At 53.0% G+C, this 15,753-nt stretch overlaps 1 protein-coding gene across 1 annotated transcript in view; it reads right to left on the bottom strand.

Moving 5' to 3' along the window:
• HPSE2 (heparanase 2 (inactive)) overlaps positions 1–15,753 on the bottom strand; it is a 127,739-nt gene that overhangs the window by 109,808 nt on the left and 2,178 nt on the right. Inside the window, exon 5 of the mRNA XM_074875685.1 lies at positions 3,336–3,493. Within this exon, the coding sequence (XP_074731786.1) occupies positions 3,336–3,493 (158 nt within the window). The remainder of the gene's footprint in view (positions 1–3,335; positions 3,494–15,753) is intronic.

Raw genomic sequence — 15,753 nt, 5'->3', positions numbered from 1 at the left:
TTCGTGGGCATCACAGGCTGCCACCACAGATCACTCACCACTTTGCTACCTTTACTGCCCAAACATGACTGGTCTGGACTGGGGTGAGGCTGTTTGGAGTTACAAAGCAAAGACACCATACACACCTGGTATTACACAATACTTCCAGGTCTGTGCTTCCAGGAAGAATTTGTACAAGAAAAGAATGACCCTGAAGCCTAAATGAAACACCTTATTTCAGGAAAATGAAGTACATTTTAGATACAAGTCAAAAGCAACTACTATAACTGTCAGAGAGCACCCGTGCTCTCTGTGGAGGAAAGGAGAGGAAAAAGATGGGCTGGTGAACCCGAAGGCGGGTCTAGGTAAAGGCAATTTTCAGAAGGTGGAGGTACACATGGCTATAACAGTTTGCAAGGGAAATAAATATAATTTTAAATGGAGGGGAAAGAATAGGGCGAATCTCTGAGGAGGTCCAATCGTCAGGAAGGTGGAGCTCTACAGAGATAGAAAAGACCATCAAAGGCAGCAGTGAGGAAAACCTGGTCTGGAGGGCAACGAGGTGGCAGAGGGATATTTACAGCACAAAGATCCCTGCACAGAGATTCATTCCAACTCCAGCAAGCAAGGTCACAGAGCAGAGGATCCATGAAGGATGCTGCAAAGCAGGCCTGTTGCTGCTGCTGTCCCTGAGAATGCCCGAGATGGCCACATTGGGGTGGCCCGTGAGCACGCAGGGGAGTGCAGCTGCCTGTGATGTGAACAGCACTCACAGAGTCACTCACTAGTAACTGCAGTTCTCGGAGCAGTCTTGTACACATGCCCTCACCCCTCAGTTCTGCACCCTACCGAGCTGCTGCATCTGAGAGGAACATCAGGTGTGCCCTTCCCTCCCCATCTATGCGAGCACCACATGGGAGCATGAGGCACGGGAAGACCCACGGGGGCTGCAAAGAGAGCCCAGGCACTGGGGTCATGGGCCTGGAGTCTGTGTGCACACCCACAGGGTGAACAGGCAAAAAGACACACACACACTCGAAGCAGAAAACAACTGAGCTACCACTTGTCATGTCACTAAAAATCACTAAGGTGATGCGTAAGACAGAAATTCACTGGTTTCGCTTTTAATTATTTTCTGACTTTTTAAACTAATCGAGGCCCCCAGCTTCTTCCCCACTCCTGTGCCACTAAAGCTTACACAAGAAATTTTGGAAAATAGATGCCGGACATAAGAAGCCCACAGACATGGAAAACAACCCCAACCACCTCAGATGACCCGGGGAGGAGGAAGGGTACCTAGAGGGATGCTTGCTGGCTTCCCCCATGCTCAGGTGCCTGTGGCCATCTTTTTTCTGTGCTGTCTGCTCAGGCTGTAAGTTCTTTGCAGCAAGGGCATCTGCTTGCACATCTGTGCATGCCCTGATCCCACACAGGTCCCGGGTGAGCCACAGATGAGGGAACAAAAACCAGACCGGTGCTTCAAAAGGAGAAGATGGCTGCTCAGATCCAGTACAGCAGGGCAGAGAGTTGCAGTGGCATCAGGATTTCATTTTGGAGAACTGGATCCCTCTAGTGAAGCGCTCAGTGCAGCCTCAGCACAAAAAGATGCGAGCTACTAGCAACTCTAGCCCTGGAGTTTGCACACAGATCTTAAGAACAAATACGAAAGCTTTGCTTCCAGGCAGGAAATCCCTTTTACCACACCTTTCTGATTTACACCAATGCTTGATACACACCACATGTGTCCCCTCCTTCCCTCACCCACATTTGCAATGGTTCTGTTCCATATTTAAGTGATGAAAAGTTAAGACCTGTGGTTACAACTTCTATGAGAAGCTTCATTTCGAAGGGCTGCTACATTTCAACTTTATTGCCACAAGGAAAACTGGAAAAAAAAAAAAGCTTTCAGTCCTTTCCTAACATGAAAGCTGTTGTGAAGACATTTAATAAGTGTAAGTTCTCTCCCGTAAGCTGCTGAAATATCGAAAGTGGGAAAATTTATTCCTACAAATGTTTTGTGCAAGTCCCATCCACAGTTTTATGCACTACACTTAATTTCTTCTGTTCAAGGTGGCTACAGCAGGTTTGGTCAGCATTTTCTCCTGAAGTGCATCTCAGTAGGCAGAGCTTACAACAAACACTTTGCCTGAGATTTGCTACGAGGAGAAGAAAAACAAGGAATAACATCAGGATTGCTCCAGCTAGGAGATCAAGCAAAAGACGGAGCACGCAAACTTACCCACCTGCCTGTGTGTGGGAATAGAGGGACATTCATCTCGGTGAGATCAGACGTTACGTGGGGGAACAGCAGGAGCAAGAGCCATCAGAAAACTGGCAAATGCATCTGCTTTTTCCATTCAGCACTGTGCTGCTGACTAGATCTCTGCAAAACTTCCTCTGTTCTACAGACCTGCCCACTGGGATCTGTCTGGCATTAATTGGCCTTCGAAATTACTTATGGAAATATCTTCAGCTAATTTTTGTAAGTCATTGAGTAAGAAAAAAAAAAAAAAAGGTTTTTTTTAAAAAAAGCAAAAGAGAAAAGTCAATAAATTCTTGCATGTGGACATGGTATTCTGCTTCTTAAAATAAACGCCTGAGGATGGAGACTTGGCCCTGACTTTTCTACGAAGTTTCTTTGTGTGAATTAAGGGCCGCAAAAGGTGAAAGCCTTTTGTGCAGCCGAGGACCGCTGGGGAGGAGGGCAGGGTCGCGGGGAAGAGGGAAGCAGCCGAAAGCCGTGGGCCAGGCGGTGGCTTTCGGCAAGACCTACGATGGCAGAGCGGTCCGGAGGGGCAGCGGGGACCGAGCGGCCCAGCCGCGACCGAGCCCGGCGGGGAGTGCCGGGGCTGCGGCGGGCGGAGAAACGACGTCGGGGTCCTTGGGGAAAGGCAGGGCTCCCCCAGAGCCGTGGGAGAAGAGCGGGGCGGTGCGAGCAAAGGCACCCCGGGGCTGCGGTGCCCGGTCCCCGCCGGGAGCCGGCGCAAATCTCCCTCTGCGGCCGGCGCTGCCCGCGCGGGGCTTGGGAGCGAAGGGAGCCGGAGGAGCGGCGGGGCGGCGCGGGGGGGATACGAAAAGCCCCGCTCCCCGATACCGGCCTTTTGTTCCCAGGGACCGGCATCCGCCGGATCCACCGGCAACGGGCGGACGGGCTCAGCCGAGCTCCCCAGCTCCCCCCGCTCGGGAAGGAAAGGGTACGGGGGAGGCTCCCCTGCCCGGTGCCCGGCGGCAGCGCTGCCCGGGCGCGGCACGGCCCCGCCTGGGCGCAGGGAGCGCGGTGCAGACGGAGCAGGACCGCCCGGCGCCCGCAGCCCCCCGCGGCCGCGCCCGCCCCCCGTCCCGGCCCCGGAGCTCACCGTCCTCGTAGTTCTTGAGGTAGTAGTCGGGGCCGGGCCCGCCGCGGCTCTTGGCCGGGTTCTTCACGTTGTGGAACTGCAGAAAGTCCGTCCTCTTGCCCGCGAAGCGCAGGAAGGCGGGGGCCAGGCCCCGCGCCAGGGTCACCAGCCGCCGGGAGCTGGGGAGAGGAGAGAACGGGCTGAGGGCGCCGCGGGCCGCGACGGGCCCTCCCTGTCCCGCTACCGGCAACGACCGGCGGCCACGGGCCCCGGGGACCCGCCGTTGCCCTCCCGGGTCCCGCTGCCCCTCCCTGCGCGGTGCCGCGCGGGTCCCACGGCAGCGGCGCCCGGTTGCGGGACTTTGCGCTGGCCGAGCAGCGCGGCCCGGGAGCGGGGAGCCGCCCCGCCCGCCGGCGGTGGTGGCCCGGAGGCCGGCGGCACTCGGGTCTCCCCCCTCTCGCATTCCCCCCCCTCCCCCCCCCACCGCCCCCCGGACAAGTGCAGCGGCGTCCCGGAGGCAGAAGCGCTCAGCTCAGCGCCCCACGCGTGACCGTGCCGCGGGCCGAGCCGCCGGGGAGGGGAGCGGGGCGGGAGGGGAGGAAAGCGGGAGCCGGCCCGGCTCCGCTTCGCCCGCGCCCTCCCGCCCCCTCGCCCCGCTCCTTCCCCGGAGGCGGCAGCCGAAGGGACCCTCGGAGGGGGCGTGCGGGGGGGACCCGCTCTCCCTCCCCGACTTACCCAGCAGGGAGAGGGGCTTTCTGGGCGTCCCAGCGCCTCCAGGCCGCGGCCGCTCCGCACCGCCGGTGGAGCCCAGCGCAGCTGCAGCCCGGCTGGAAGTCCGGGGAGCAGAGGGCTCTGAAGACCTGGCCGACACCCCGCTCTCCGCCCGTCGGGACCTGGGGAAGGCTCGGCTCGGCAGGCGGCCCCGTTCCTGCTGCTGGGCTTGGGGGTTTTTGGGGGGTTAGTTTTTTTTTTTCTTCCCTGTGCTGCCTCGGCCCCGTGTTGTGCTTTTTGCAGAGGAGCGGTTGTTGGAGCGAAGGGAGCACGACATTTTTGCAGTCATAACTGATAAGTCTCCGAAATGCTTTCTCCATTGCAAACATGTGCATCTTAATGGAAACCATGGCCTCGCTCCCTCCGTCACAACAAGCGCCGCCAGCAGCGCGGAGCCCGGCGGGGCTGGGCGGCGGGGCCGCCGGGGCGCCCCGCGGGCGGCGTGGGGAGGGCGCCGGGGGGCTCCTGCCTTACCTTAAGAAATCGAGCCAGCCATCATGAATGATGGAGGGGTCCAGCTGCAGGGAGAGGAAATTCTCACTGATTATCCTGACAGGGCTCTTGGTGTTGACATCAAGGAGAATGAGAGTTCTTCCCTTCACACCTGAAGGTTTCTCCACCGGCAGCGCTCTCCTGTCCCCGGCCTGGGAGGGCAGCGAGAAGGTGGCCATGAGAGCCAGCCCAGGTGCCATCAGGGCTAAGAGCCCGGGGGGGCAGGAGCTGGGACAGGGCATGCCGGAGAGCAGGAAACCCCTAATTAACTCGCTGTCTGCAGGGGCTCGCTGGTGGCTAATTGTCCTTATCTAAAGTGTGGGGCGCTCTGCCTTTTTTTGCAATGTTTTGGTGCTGGTGGAGGGGAACTCACGCCCCTGACCAGCCTTTCTCGCAGCCGGTGCCAAGACTCCTTGCAGCCAGCACCGCCCCTTTAAGAGATGCAGGCTCCAGACATTTTTAACTTTTTGAAGGTAAGGGGAGGCTCCTGGTTTAACCCCCTCGGCTCGGGGCCCGCCGGCCCGCCTCGGCCCCGCCAGCACCGAGCTTTCGCTTTGCGCCGGCTCCGCCGCCCACCGGCGGCCGCTTTCCGCCGCGGGAGCTCCCGCACGGCGCAAAACCGGGCCGGAGCCGGGATACCGAGACACCGGGGAGCTCGGGACCGGGGCTGGAGCACGGCGGCCGCCCAGCGCGGCCCTAGCCTGTCGCCGGTTGCGGGAACGGCCGAGGCGGTAAGCCAGCGGGGGCGGCCCTGGTTGAGGGAAAGGGTGGTTAATCACCCCGAGGAAAAAAAAAAAAAAAAACAACAAACCACCAACTTGGGGAGAGCTCGCCCCGAGCTAAACCGGGACCCGCCGTGCTGGGCGAGGCCCCCGGGGCTGAGCTCTGGCGGCTCCGCGGGACCCGACGGGCGCAGCAGCGGGGATGGGGGGCCGCCGCAGCCCGGGGCCCCGGCGCGGCACGTTCGGCTCGCCCTGCCCGGGGCCACCGGCTCGGCCGGCTGGCGCACGAAGGGCGGTCGGGCACCGTGGGGAACCGGGGCCCAGGAGATCGGACCGCCGGCCGGCCTCACCCGCCGGCCTCGGGGCCCAACGGTGTCCGACCCGCGGCGGGGAAAGGAGAGGGGCGGCGGCAGCAGCGCCCGCTGTGGAACCGTCCGCACCGGGGTGCAAAGGACAGCACGGTTCGATGGAACCGACGGCGTCCCCCCTGCCGGGGCCAGCCCGTGGCCGCTGCAGAGGTGCAAGCGGCCGCGATTCGCGGCGCTGGGCGCAGGCTGATGGCACCGGGCCCGGGATCGGTGGCGGCTGTCGAGCATCCCGGGAGCGATGGCCCACTTCGGGGAGTGTCCACTCGAACTGGGATCAAACCCCGGGCTCCCGCACGCCAGCAGTCGGCGAGCTCCGGGACGCGTAAGTCGCCCCACCAGGGCCCTCCGCCGCTGCCGTGGCCCACCCCGGTTCCCCCCTCGCCCAGGCCGGGCGGCACGCAAGGCTGACAGCGGCTGGGCTGAGCCGGGCCCGGTGCGGTCCGTCGGGGCCCCGCAGCCCCGGGGCCGGGGCGCCCGCAGCACCATCTGCTGGTGAGGGGCCCGGCACGGCGGGGGAACCGGCACCCACCTGCGGCCACCCCCCGCGCCGGAGCCGGGAGATGCCGGGGCCGCGGGGAGCAGCGGGGCTCCGGGCTCGAGGAGCCGCACGGAAGAGCGGGCCGGACGGCGGGGACCCGCCAGCCGCCCTCGGGGAGCCCGGCCGGGGTCGGGTACGAGCACTGCAAGGGGGCAGCCCGCTGTCCCGGTAGGGCTCCCCGCGGCTGCGACCTCCCCACCCCGCTCCTCCCGGTGCCCGTGCGGAGCCACTGCGCTCCTCGTCCGCCCCAGCCGGGGCCCTGGAGGCGCAGGGAGCGGATCCGGTGTTTCCCACGACGGCAGGTCCCGGAGCTCGGTGCGCCCGGCGGAGCCCCGCGCAAAGCGGAGGCAGCCGGGCCTGGGTCCCGGGGAAGTCCGCGGGCAGCGCCGTCTCCCGTGGAAATCTCCTCTCCCCTGGTCTCTCCGCCCCACGAAACGCTTTAAGCCCATCGCCCCGGCGGGCAGCCAGCCCTGCCCCGCTGCTAGCCCCGCTGCTAGCCCCGGGTGACCCAGGCAGGGCTTGCGGGGGCACTGAGGCACCGTGCACTGAATCGTAACGGCGCGGGGGAGGACGAAACCTACCTCTGGCTCTGCTAGGGGTGAGCAGGGGGTGCACAAATCAGGACTGATCATGAAATCATCCCGGTAAGGCAGAGAGGGGCTCAGAACGCGCCTCGGAAGAGGCTACCGAGCGCAGCACAGGCTGACAAAAAGCAGCAAAGGGGTGCCCGGAGCAGCGGGGCTTCGAGCGCTGGAAGAAGAAAGAGGATCCGGGGGAAAGGGCTGTGCAGTTTCAGCTGTGCAAAGCCCTGGCATCCCGGGACAGGAAGAAGGCAATTTAAGCCTGGAAATTTGTGTTCGGCTGCAAACACTTCGGCCGCAGTTTGCAATAGCGCTTCAAACTGACCCAGGACCTGAAGCCTCCGCTTCAGAAGCTGCTCAGTTTTTGGGTCACCTCCGAAAGAGGGACACCAGTTTCTGAATCATCTCGTTATTTTATAATTCCCCCTCCCGTGTTATCAGAAGACGTCAGCAAGGCTTCAGGGACATTTGCTGCTCAAATCAGTGTTGTGGTTGCAGGCCGAAATTTTGTATTGTGCCTTCTGCTAAGGATGGCTCTATTTTGAAACGAAACTCTAGTGCGTTATGTCGTAAAGGACAAGAAAGAAAACAAATTTCCCCGTTTAACCTCCTTTATATTTTTTTTCCTTACAAACAAACTACTTTGGAAGACAAATGTGTTTATTCTGAAACGTTCCTCACAATTAGTCTCTGCTTTGAATGCAAACTCCGGATGCAGTGAAGTCACTTATCTGCGGAGATATCACCAATAACATAAAACAGCAGGGAAAGGAGCAAAAAGTCTCCCAGCTGCCAGGGTCAGCTTCCAGATTCTGGGAAGACAGCGCTAAAGGAAATATTCACTTACCTGTCTCAGCTTTCCAGACCAACACCTGGAGCCTACCCCGAGCCAGTGGCCTCAGAAAAGCAGTTGCACCCCACTTTGCATCTGGCTGCAGCAATGGCAAGTCGAATCTAAAAATAAACCGGTGTGGGGTTTTTGTTTGTCTGTTTGGGGGGGTTGTTTTTGTTTTGGTTTGGGTTTTTTTAACTAAACTGTAGGTTTTCTATAGAAGCCCTTTAAGCGCTAAAAACCTTTGGTTCCCTGCGAGCACTGGGGCAGCAGCAGAGGTGCAGGGAGCCCCGGGAGCCGCTGCTGCCACCCGGGGACGGCCCGGGAACCGGCAAGGGGGGGCCACGGCACACCTCCTTCACAGCAGTGCATACCAGATAGGAGGTATCTCAATTTACACCAGCTGCGACCCTGGCTCGCCGTCCACCAGCGTGGTGAAGTGCTGGTCCTTTCTTACATTACGATAATTACTTCAGAAAGCCTGACTCACATAAAAAGTATCTATAAAGATTTACTCGCGGTTTTGTCGATTTGGAAATACGTTTCTCCATTTTCCATCTACTCTAAACTTGCTGTTTTTAATCTCCAAAACAGTCATTGGAAAAGAAAACTGGGGGATGAGAAGCATTTCTATAAAGAGTTTAACCAAAGCACATTAAATATTTTCCCAACATCACCAAATAAACAACAATCCTCCAGCTCCCTATAAACTATTTAAAGCATGTCATATCATCTCTTCTGCTCTTGCCAATGTACTTTCCTTTTAATTTATAAGCCGATTAGAGCAGGGGCCTGTCTTTTTGTGTATATTTGCAAAATGTTTGGCACCCTTTCAGTCAGTCGCAGTTCACAAACACTTAAATCTGCATTTAACTTCGTTATTATAGGTAGTTAATTCGATTTTTCCTCACTTTTGTAGAACTACAGCCTGTGAAAGTGCTTGTTGTAAATGGTCTGAGCAGTTGTTGAAGGGTTTCAGCAGAGCAAACCTTTTTGGATGTCAGGGCTGATTTAAAAAAAAAAAAAAAAGAAAAAAAGAAAAAAGAAGAAGAAGAAAAAGCACAACGGAAATCTAAACTGAGATCTCAGGCTGTACAAACCAGTCCAAAAGAAATCGGGGAAAACCTCCTTAGGAGGAACATTTTTAGTTCGCTAGAAAATAAACTTCTGCTCATAAATGATGAAAGTTATTATCATCAGAGGATGTGCTGTACCAAACAAACCTCCATTAGGCTGGGAAGGATAAAACAGGCTAGACAGCCTTTTTTTAAAAAAAATCATCATGTCTTTGATTCCCAAGATATCAACCATGTCTGTTTCTGTAGTGCTGTCAAGTAAACCTGAGTTATGGATGCTCTAAAAGAAGCCAGCAAGGAGAAAATTCAGCAAGTGAAAATTAAGAGCATTATCCATAGATACTTTACAAAAATATACTTTCTTTTTCAGACTCTTAAGTTTCTGTACCATGGCATGACAATTTCTGAGAAGAGCAAGGCCAGTGAATATGGTGAAGCAATTGCATGACAGATTCTTTTTACTGAGATTTTTGTTCCTTCTGCACTGCAGTGTCCATCATTTTCAGCACAAGAGCCTTAATGTCTGGAATGCAACCTCCTAAAACTGCCAGTGGCTCAAGGTGGGTGTTGCACAGTCTGAACTCCACTGCTGAAACCATTTTCTAGCACGTTCATGTATCATGTCTAACCTGAACAAGCAGGCAGAGGACAGTTGCTTGATTTAATACAGTATCCATGCATTGCTCTTTAATGTAGATGACCTGGGAAGTTCTGTAGCAAGCAAATACATTTGTCTGGGTTAGGAGGACTGGCTGGCTAGAGAGCTCAGCGGCAGCAGGAGGAAGGCAAGCCTACTGAGAGCGCTTCCTCCCTCCATACGTGCAAAAACCAAGGCATCGATCAAAAACAACTGCCTGGTCAGGAAAAGCACAGTTGGCAATGCTGTCTTTGCATTTTTGCCAGCATGAAAGGAACACTTAACTGATATTTCCAAATCTAGCCATAGGAAAATAGAGCATGGTGGTGCCAAGCTTTCCTTTGAGAGTCAATCTGTACTCACTAGCTGCCTAAGTAAGAAACCTATTAAAAAAGAAAAAAAAAAAAGGACAGGGACAAAAAGAAGGCACTGGTCTGATAAAGGTTGTGAGTGTGGGCTCTCCCTGGTGGGTACACCGCAAGAAGACATATGGGAAACTGGGGGGATGCAGCTGACTTTCAGGCAGCTGCAGATCAATGATTTTTTTTTTATTTTATTTTTTCTTTTTTTTCTTTTGTAACTTAATTCCTTGAGCAGTTAGATACCATGTCCTATGCTAGAATAAAGTGCATTTATTAATTTTCTTAATCTCCCTAATTTGATGCATCATCTCAAAAATACTCTGACAAGCCCAGGATACCCTAGTCCTGCAGATTTGTCTATGGGGAGAACTAGTAAGTTCCCAAAGTGTCCATCTCCCAACAGGTATTTTGAGGTTATTGAAAAACTGAGATGCATGATTTCCGTAAGGCTGTGGGAACTGACTGCTCTGGAGGCCGGGTGCCATCCCAGCAGACAGAAATTCCCTTTGCCCAGTGCCTCTTCAGCAAACAGAAAAAAACCCACATAATGACTGAGAGTACCTCTGTGTATAACATCCTTTGACAGAGAATGCTTTTTGGATCCATGAACTTCTCTGTACTCATCAATGGCTGGGTCTGATTTAGCTTTTGTCTTTCATATCTTGAGTAGAAGCAAATGTGGCAGCAATTTGTCATAGTCAAAGAGATACAGAGGAAAAACACAACAGTGAGACCCAGAGCTCTGCAGTGCCTCAGAAACGTTTTCCTCAAACTGAGCCTAGCCCTGAGGAGCAGAGAAATGTGTAGAATTATCCTTGTTTCACATCATCACGTGAAAAAGAAGAAGTGAACACGCCAATTTTACAAGCCTGAGAATGAATGCAAGCAAGTATTTGTCCCACCATCTGGGAGGAGATGATAGAGATGAAGGAAGAGGGAATACAGGGGGGATGGTAAAAGTTCACAGAAATCTTCTATTTTTCTGGAGAGATGCTTCACATTCCAGCAGCAAAAATGAAGGAAGCGGACATGAGGAGTAGATCAGAGAGGGGAAATAGGAAGATGGATGAAGTGCAACGCTGGAGGAGCAAACGAGTCAATTATGAATAAGAGGAAGGGGCTGTGTGCAGAAACCAATGAGGAGATGGAGCTCAGGGGAAGAGACAGCAGCCAAAATGCTCTCAAGTCAGAGACACTGCTGGGGTAAGAAAGACAAAAAAATCAGAATCTTTCAGATACTGATAAAATTGTAAACCTCTGTCCTCTGTATCTATTTGATTATGGCACCTCTGTCACCAGGTCTATCAGGACAACTGAGCATGGCCCTGCTATAGACAAAGACAGGAGAAATCAGCTATGCCAAAGCTGCAAACTGTTGGTTTGCGTAGAGAAATCAGAAGCAACCCATGAAACTCATGGCTAGAGAGCAAGAGGAGGAACCACTGAGAACTGTGGGTCATGCCTGAAAACCAGACCAGTAGATGAAGGAGAAACAAAGTGAATGCCAGCAGTATAGAAGCAGTGAATGCCCAGAATGAACCCAGGAGATGAGGAGGATCAGCAGTGAGCACCACTGAACGAAGGGGAAAGGCCAGCAGTATATCACTGAGCTGTACTAATGGAGGGAGGAGGAGATGGGCTGATGCTGGATAGGCCTTAAACCAGTACACTGCTTCCATTGCCCAGTGCAAGTCTCGAATAAATCCAGAAAAAGCAATCCTCTTTCTGCATAAATTCCAATAACAGTTAAGTTCCTGAGATGCTCCTCTTTAAGGTGGTGATGGAGAGACAAAGGTCTGAAAGCATCATTTGTAAGGCTGAAACTATGCAAAGACATGGTCTGCCTGCAGCTTCATACAAATCTGATCTAAACCCTACCTCCTCCTACTGACAATGAACAAGCAAATAGTTCCTTCCCCTGTCTTGGGAGCAATGGGGCAGGAGAAAAATGTTGCATGATGACAAAGAGCCCTGAGAGTAGCATTTCCACAGCCCTTACAGCAACACAGCCTCACCTCAGCACTGCTCCAGTGCTGGCACATCTGCAGAAGAGAGGGGAAAGGCGCAGAGTCCCTTGCTCAGGCAAGCTTATCGCCCAGAAACAACTGAAGGGAAAGAGCACATATTCATAGCACACACGTCTCCTTTGTCCTTTCCACCACGATCTGGGTGTTGCCTTGTTTCTTCTCTCTCCACAGTTTCCCTTCTGTTAGCCCTTTAGTAACAGCAACATGGAGAAAGCTAAAAATAAAGCTATATAAGCAATGTAATAGGCATGCAATTGCATGTCTATTTTCTTTGAAAAAATGATGCTTTATTTCCTGTACAATGGAAACTACAGTTTGATGTTACAACTATTGGGTTTTGACTGAATGCAGAAATTTGACTTAAACAATGACATTTCCCCCTGTATTTAGTATTACCATATGTCACTGATTATATATTTAAGTTACAGAAATGAATTAAATTTCATGGCTTCCTCAAGTTAGATGCTCTTGGAGTGGACTGTCTTTTCTTATTAACCAAAATGCTTGGAAAACAGTTTAAATCAAACCAGCAGACTTTTGGTATCATTTCAGGAGAAAATTGGTTATCACAAACCAAGCACTTAACACGTCATCATCCAGAAAGCTGGGTAAAGCTTAGCAAACCTGCAGCAACCGTGGCCAGGAGAGAGAAAAGGGGTTAAGTGAACACCACACACTCAGAGGTGGAAGAAAAAAAAGACACAGTGCACTGTTTGGAGCTCCCTTGCCTGGGGTCTTATTCCTTCTGCCTCAGAAGTTATCGTATATCTCACATCTCAGTGCTTATTTCATGTACTTGGGGAAAGTATCTTCTCTCAGCTAGCTAGAGAGCATTAGTGACAATCACACTGCACACATGTTCCAGGAGAAACCAGCCTTGTGCTTGCTAGATTTTTTCCTGCTGGGGGGGGGGGGCGGAAATCCAGATTTTCTTTACTCCTTCTGTTTCCCATCACGATTTGGATTGCTAACATTTCTATCCCCACTAGCAGTCCCCCAGTGGCTCCTAGCCCTTTTCTAGAGGACCAGCAGACAGCAGACCCCCTGGGCTCCCATCAACCAGGAAGGAAGCGAATTGCAACCTGCAGCCTCTGGGGCTCTGACCTCAGACCTTGAAGTCAAGGTGATGCAAAGGGACTTTACAAAACTCCCTATGTCTACACTTTCCTCCTCCTTCAGGTCCTGCCTGGACCTGCACAGTTAGAGCTGGAAGAGGACAGCCGTGATCAGAGATGTTACCACTGGCAGGGGTCGTGGACATTGCAGGCTGTGACACAGAAGCTGCAGAGGGAGCTCAGTGATGGCAGACATGGTGTAAAGCAGAACCTGAGCAGTGCTGGTGAGCAGGAAGCAGGTTATTATTCCTAACCAAAGAGCAATGTCATAAGGGGAGAACAGGTAAAAGAAGGAGGCTTCAGCATAAGAAGAAAACAAGGACAGCTATGCTGTCCTTGCTGAAGGACTCACCAGGCAGGATACATCCCGGACAGGCCTCACTGAGAGCCTTGCAAATGCATGTCATACTTTGCCAAAGACTCAATCAATTGAGCATGTGCTAAAGCTCAGTTTGTTTTGTCTTATTTGGAGCTTTGGAAGATATTTTCTATCTTGACTCATTGAACATGCTCCAGCCACACACCTGCAACTTCTGGAGTGCATCCTCTCAGCAAGAGGCTGCCTAGCACGTCGTCACTTATGCAGGGCAAATCCTACTGAAAGCACATCAGACTACAGCTTTCGCACCAGTTTACTTTTACATGTAGCACATGTAAGCTAACATCTGGCAAGAACACAACTATGTCCTGATCAAGATGGAGCTCATCGCAACAGATGGTGTTTGATACTGCAGGACCAGGGCAGCTCCACCCCAAACTGCGCATTATTTCTCTTATGCATTTTTACACCCTCTGGCCACATCTTTTTGGGAGGGGACCTGTTGTCACTAAGGCCTTGCAGTCCCCTCGGGACCATATGCCACACTCAACCTAGAGGTCACTGCCTGGTCCTAACATCCAGGTTATGTTGCTCCCGTTGAGGCATCTCAGTGCATGAAGCAGGATCCTGACGCAACTGTTATACGGTACATTAATATAACATGAGGTTAGTAATACTCTGAACCAGATAGTGCCTTCAGCGCAGGAGGAAACTTTCACTCCAAGCAGCCAGTAGCTCTGCCAGCATGCACGCAAGCAGCACTGGTAGTTAGCAATCTAAGAAGCAACATCTGGTGCCCATTTTGGGGCAAAGGATGAAAAAGCCAGCAAAAAGCAGCCTCCAGTGCCACCTCTTCAAGACTGAGACTTTCATCCTGAAAGGAAAATTGTTCAGAGGAGAAAATCCAGCATTGAAATAAATGTTGCTGCAACTCTGGAAGATGCGAGACGTGACCAACCGTCTCTGCAGCTTTACACAGTTACTGTCCGAGATCTTTTTGCTAGAGGTTTATTTTGCCAGTAGAAGTACGGAGAGAGATTGCCACCTTGTGGTTCCTCATCCTGCAGTGCCATGTGTCTTTTTTAACGGTACTAGCCTAGACCACTGGTTTCGAAACTGCTGTCGGAGCATTTCTGATGACAAGGGTACTATGGACAAGAATACTTTCCAAGTACTTAACTAAAAAAGCAAGCCTGTAACTCACAGTCTTCAGTTCCTATACTGAAAAACTTAGTACCAGAAAATCTTTCAGGAATCTAATCTGCAAGTTAAGAAACATGAGTACCTACTGACATGGGTACACAGCTTCCAAACAGTGATCCAAAATGCTATGGCAGTGATGCGCAAAACCACGTTGTCTTTACAATATTATCAGCATCAAGAAAACTGTAAGAAATTCAGTGCTGATGACGGCCTGCAGTTTCAAAAATCTGTGATGGTCTCAGACAGTAATTCCCCCAGTGTCCTAAGAAGGAAGGAGCAGCCATGTGCCCATCCCCGCCACCTGCAGGCAGGAAGGCAGGAGCAGACTGAGCTCGTCCCTGGTCACTCCGCCTACTGCTTAGGACAGTTTGTGAGATCTGTTCCTCAGGTGGTACAAGTTGGGGTAAGGTCTGCAAAAGGAGGGTACCAGTCGTCTCCTCTGTAAATCATGCCCAGGTAGAGCACCTGGCAGTTATTTCCCCACTAGAGCTAGGGGGGAGTTAGAAAGGGGAAGATCAGCAAGAGCTTGTGAAGCAGCACACGGCCCCTGTGAAATCTCAGGGAATTAATCAAATTTGAAAAAAATTTAGCAGCCTGTCCCAGAGAGGGGGAAGAGTCTCTCCTAACACAGCAAGGAGCACATACCTCCTTGGCAGCTTTTCATGCCAATCTGCCTGCTGACATACTGACACAGAAAGTGGCCCATTTTCATGGGTGCAATAATGAGTGAATAAGCAGAATTTTTAAGGCACTTCCTTTTCCTCCATGACATTTTTTGACTAGCTTCCTGCTTTGCCACTAGTAAGCCTGTTATAGTTGTAAGCAACTGACTCTTTTCCAGTTCTCAGCCTCGTTTCAAGGTTGTCGTGGATGTTGGTCCAGGGAAGACCCAAAAGTGTCAACAGTCCCTAAGTGCCTTCTTCAGCCCATACTTCTGAAGCTGATAAGCCCCATTTGTGTACCGCGTTCCTCATCAGGTCTAGACATGAGAATAAGTGTCACAGTGTGGTACATTTGTTTCCTAGCAAGAGCGCAAACCTAACGACTATCCGTCTCCCATTATAAAGAAAATAAAATCACTTCCACGGGAAGAAGGGAGATGAATTTGAACTGAAAAGCTGAAGAGCTGGGCCTCAGCAGAGAGCAGAGGGAGGCTGACTGCGGATCCCGGCTCTAGAAACTGGCAGAAGCCTTGCACCGAACCTCGACTGCGGAGCGCACGGGCCCGCGCAGCCCCCACGCAGCCCCCCGCAAGCAGCGCACCCGGGACGAAACCGGGAGCGAGGGCGGTGGCGGGGCTCGCTGCTCGGGGCTCGCTGCTCGGGGCCCGCAGCCCCCTCCCGCCGCCGTGGGGAGGGGGGGACACGGCTCCGCATCCCCGGGGATGGGCTTCCGG

The sequence above is a fragment of the Strix uralensis genome, chromosome 7 (assembly GCF_047716275.1).
Source record: "Strix uralensis isolate ZFMK-TIS-50842 chromosome 7, bStrUra1, whole genome shotgun sequence".
Taxonomy (NCBI): domain Eukaryota; kingdom Metazoa; phylum Chordata; class Aves; order Strigiformes; family Strigidae; genus Strix; species Strix uralensis.
This window is presented reverse-complemented; position numbering and strand designations above follow the sequence as displayed.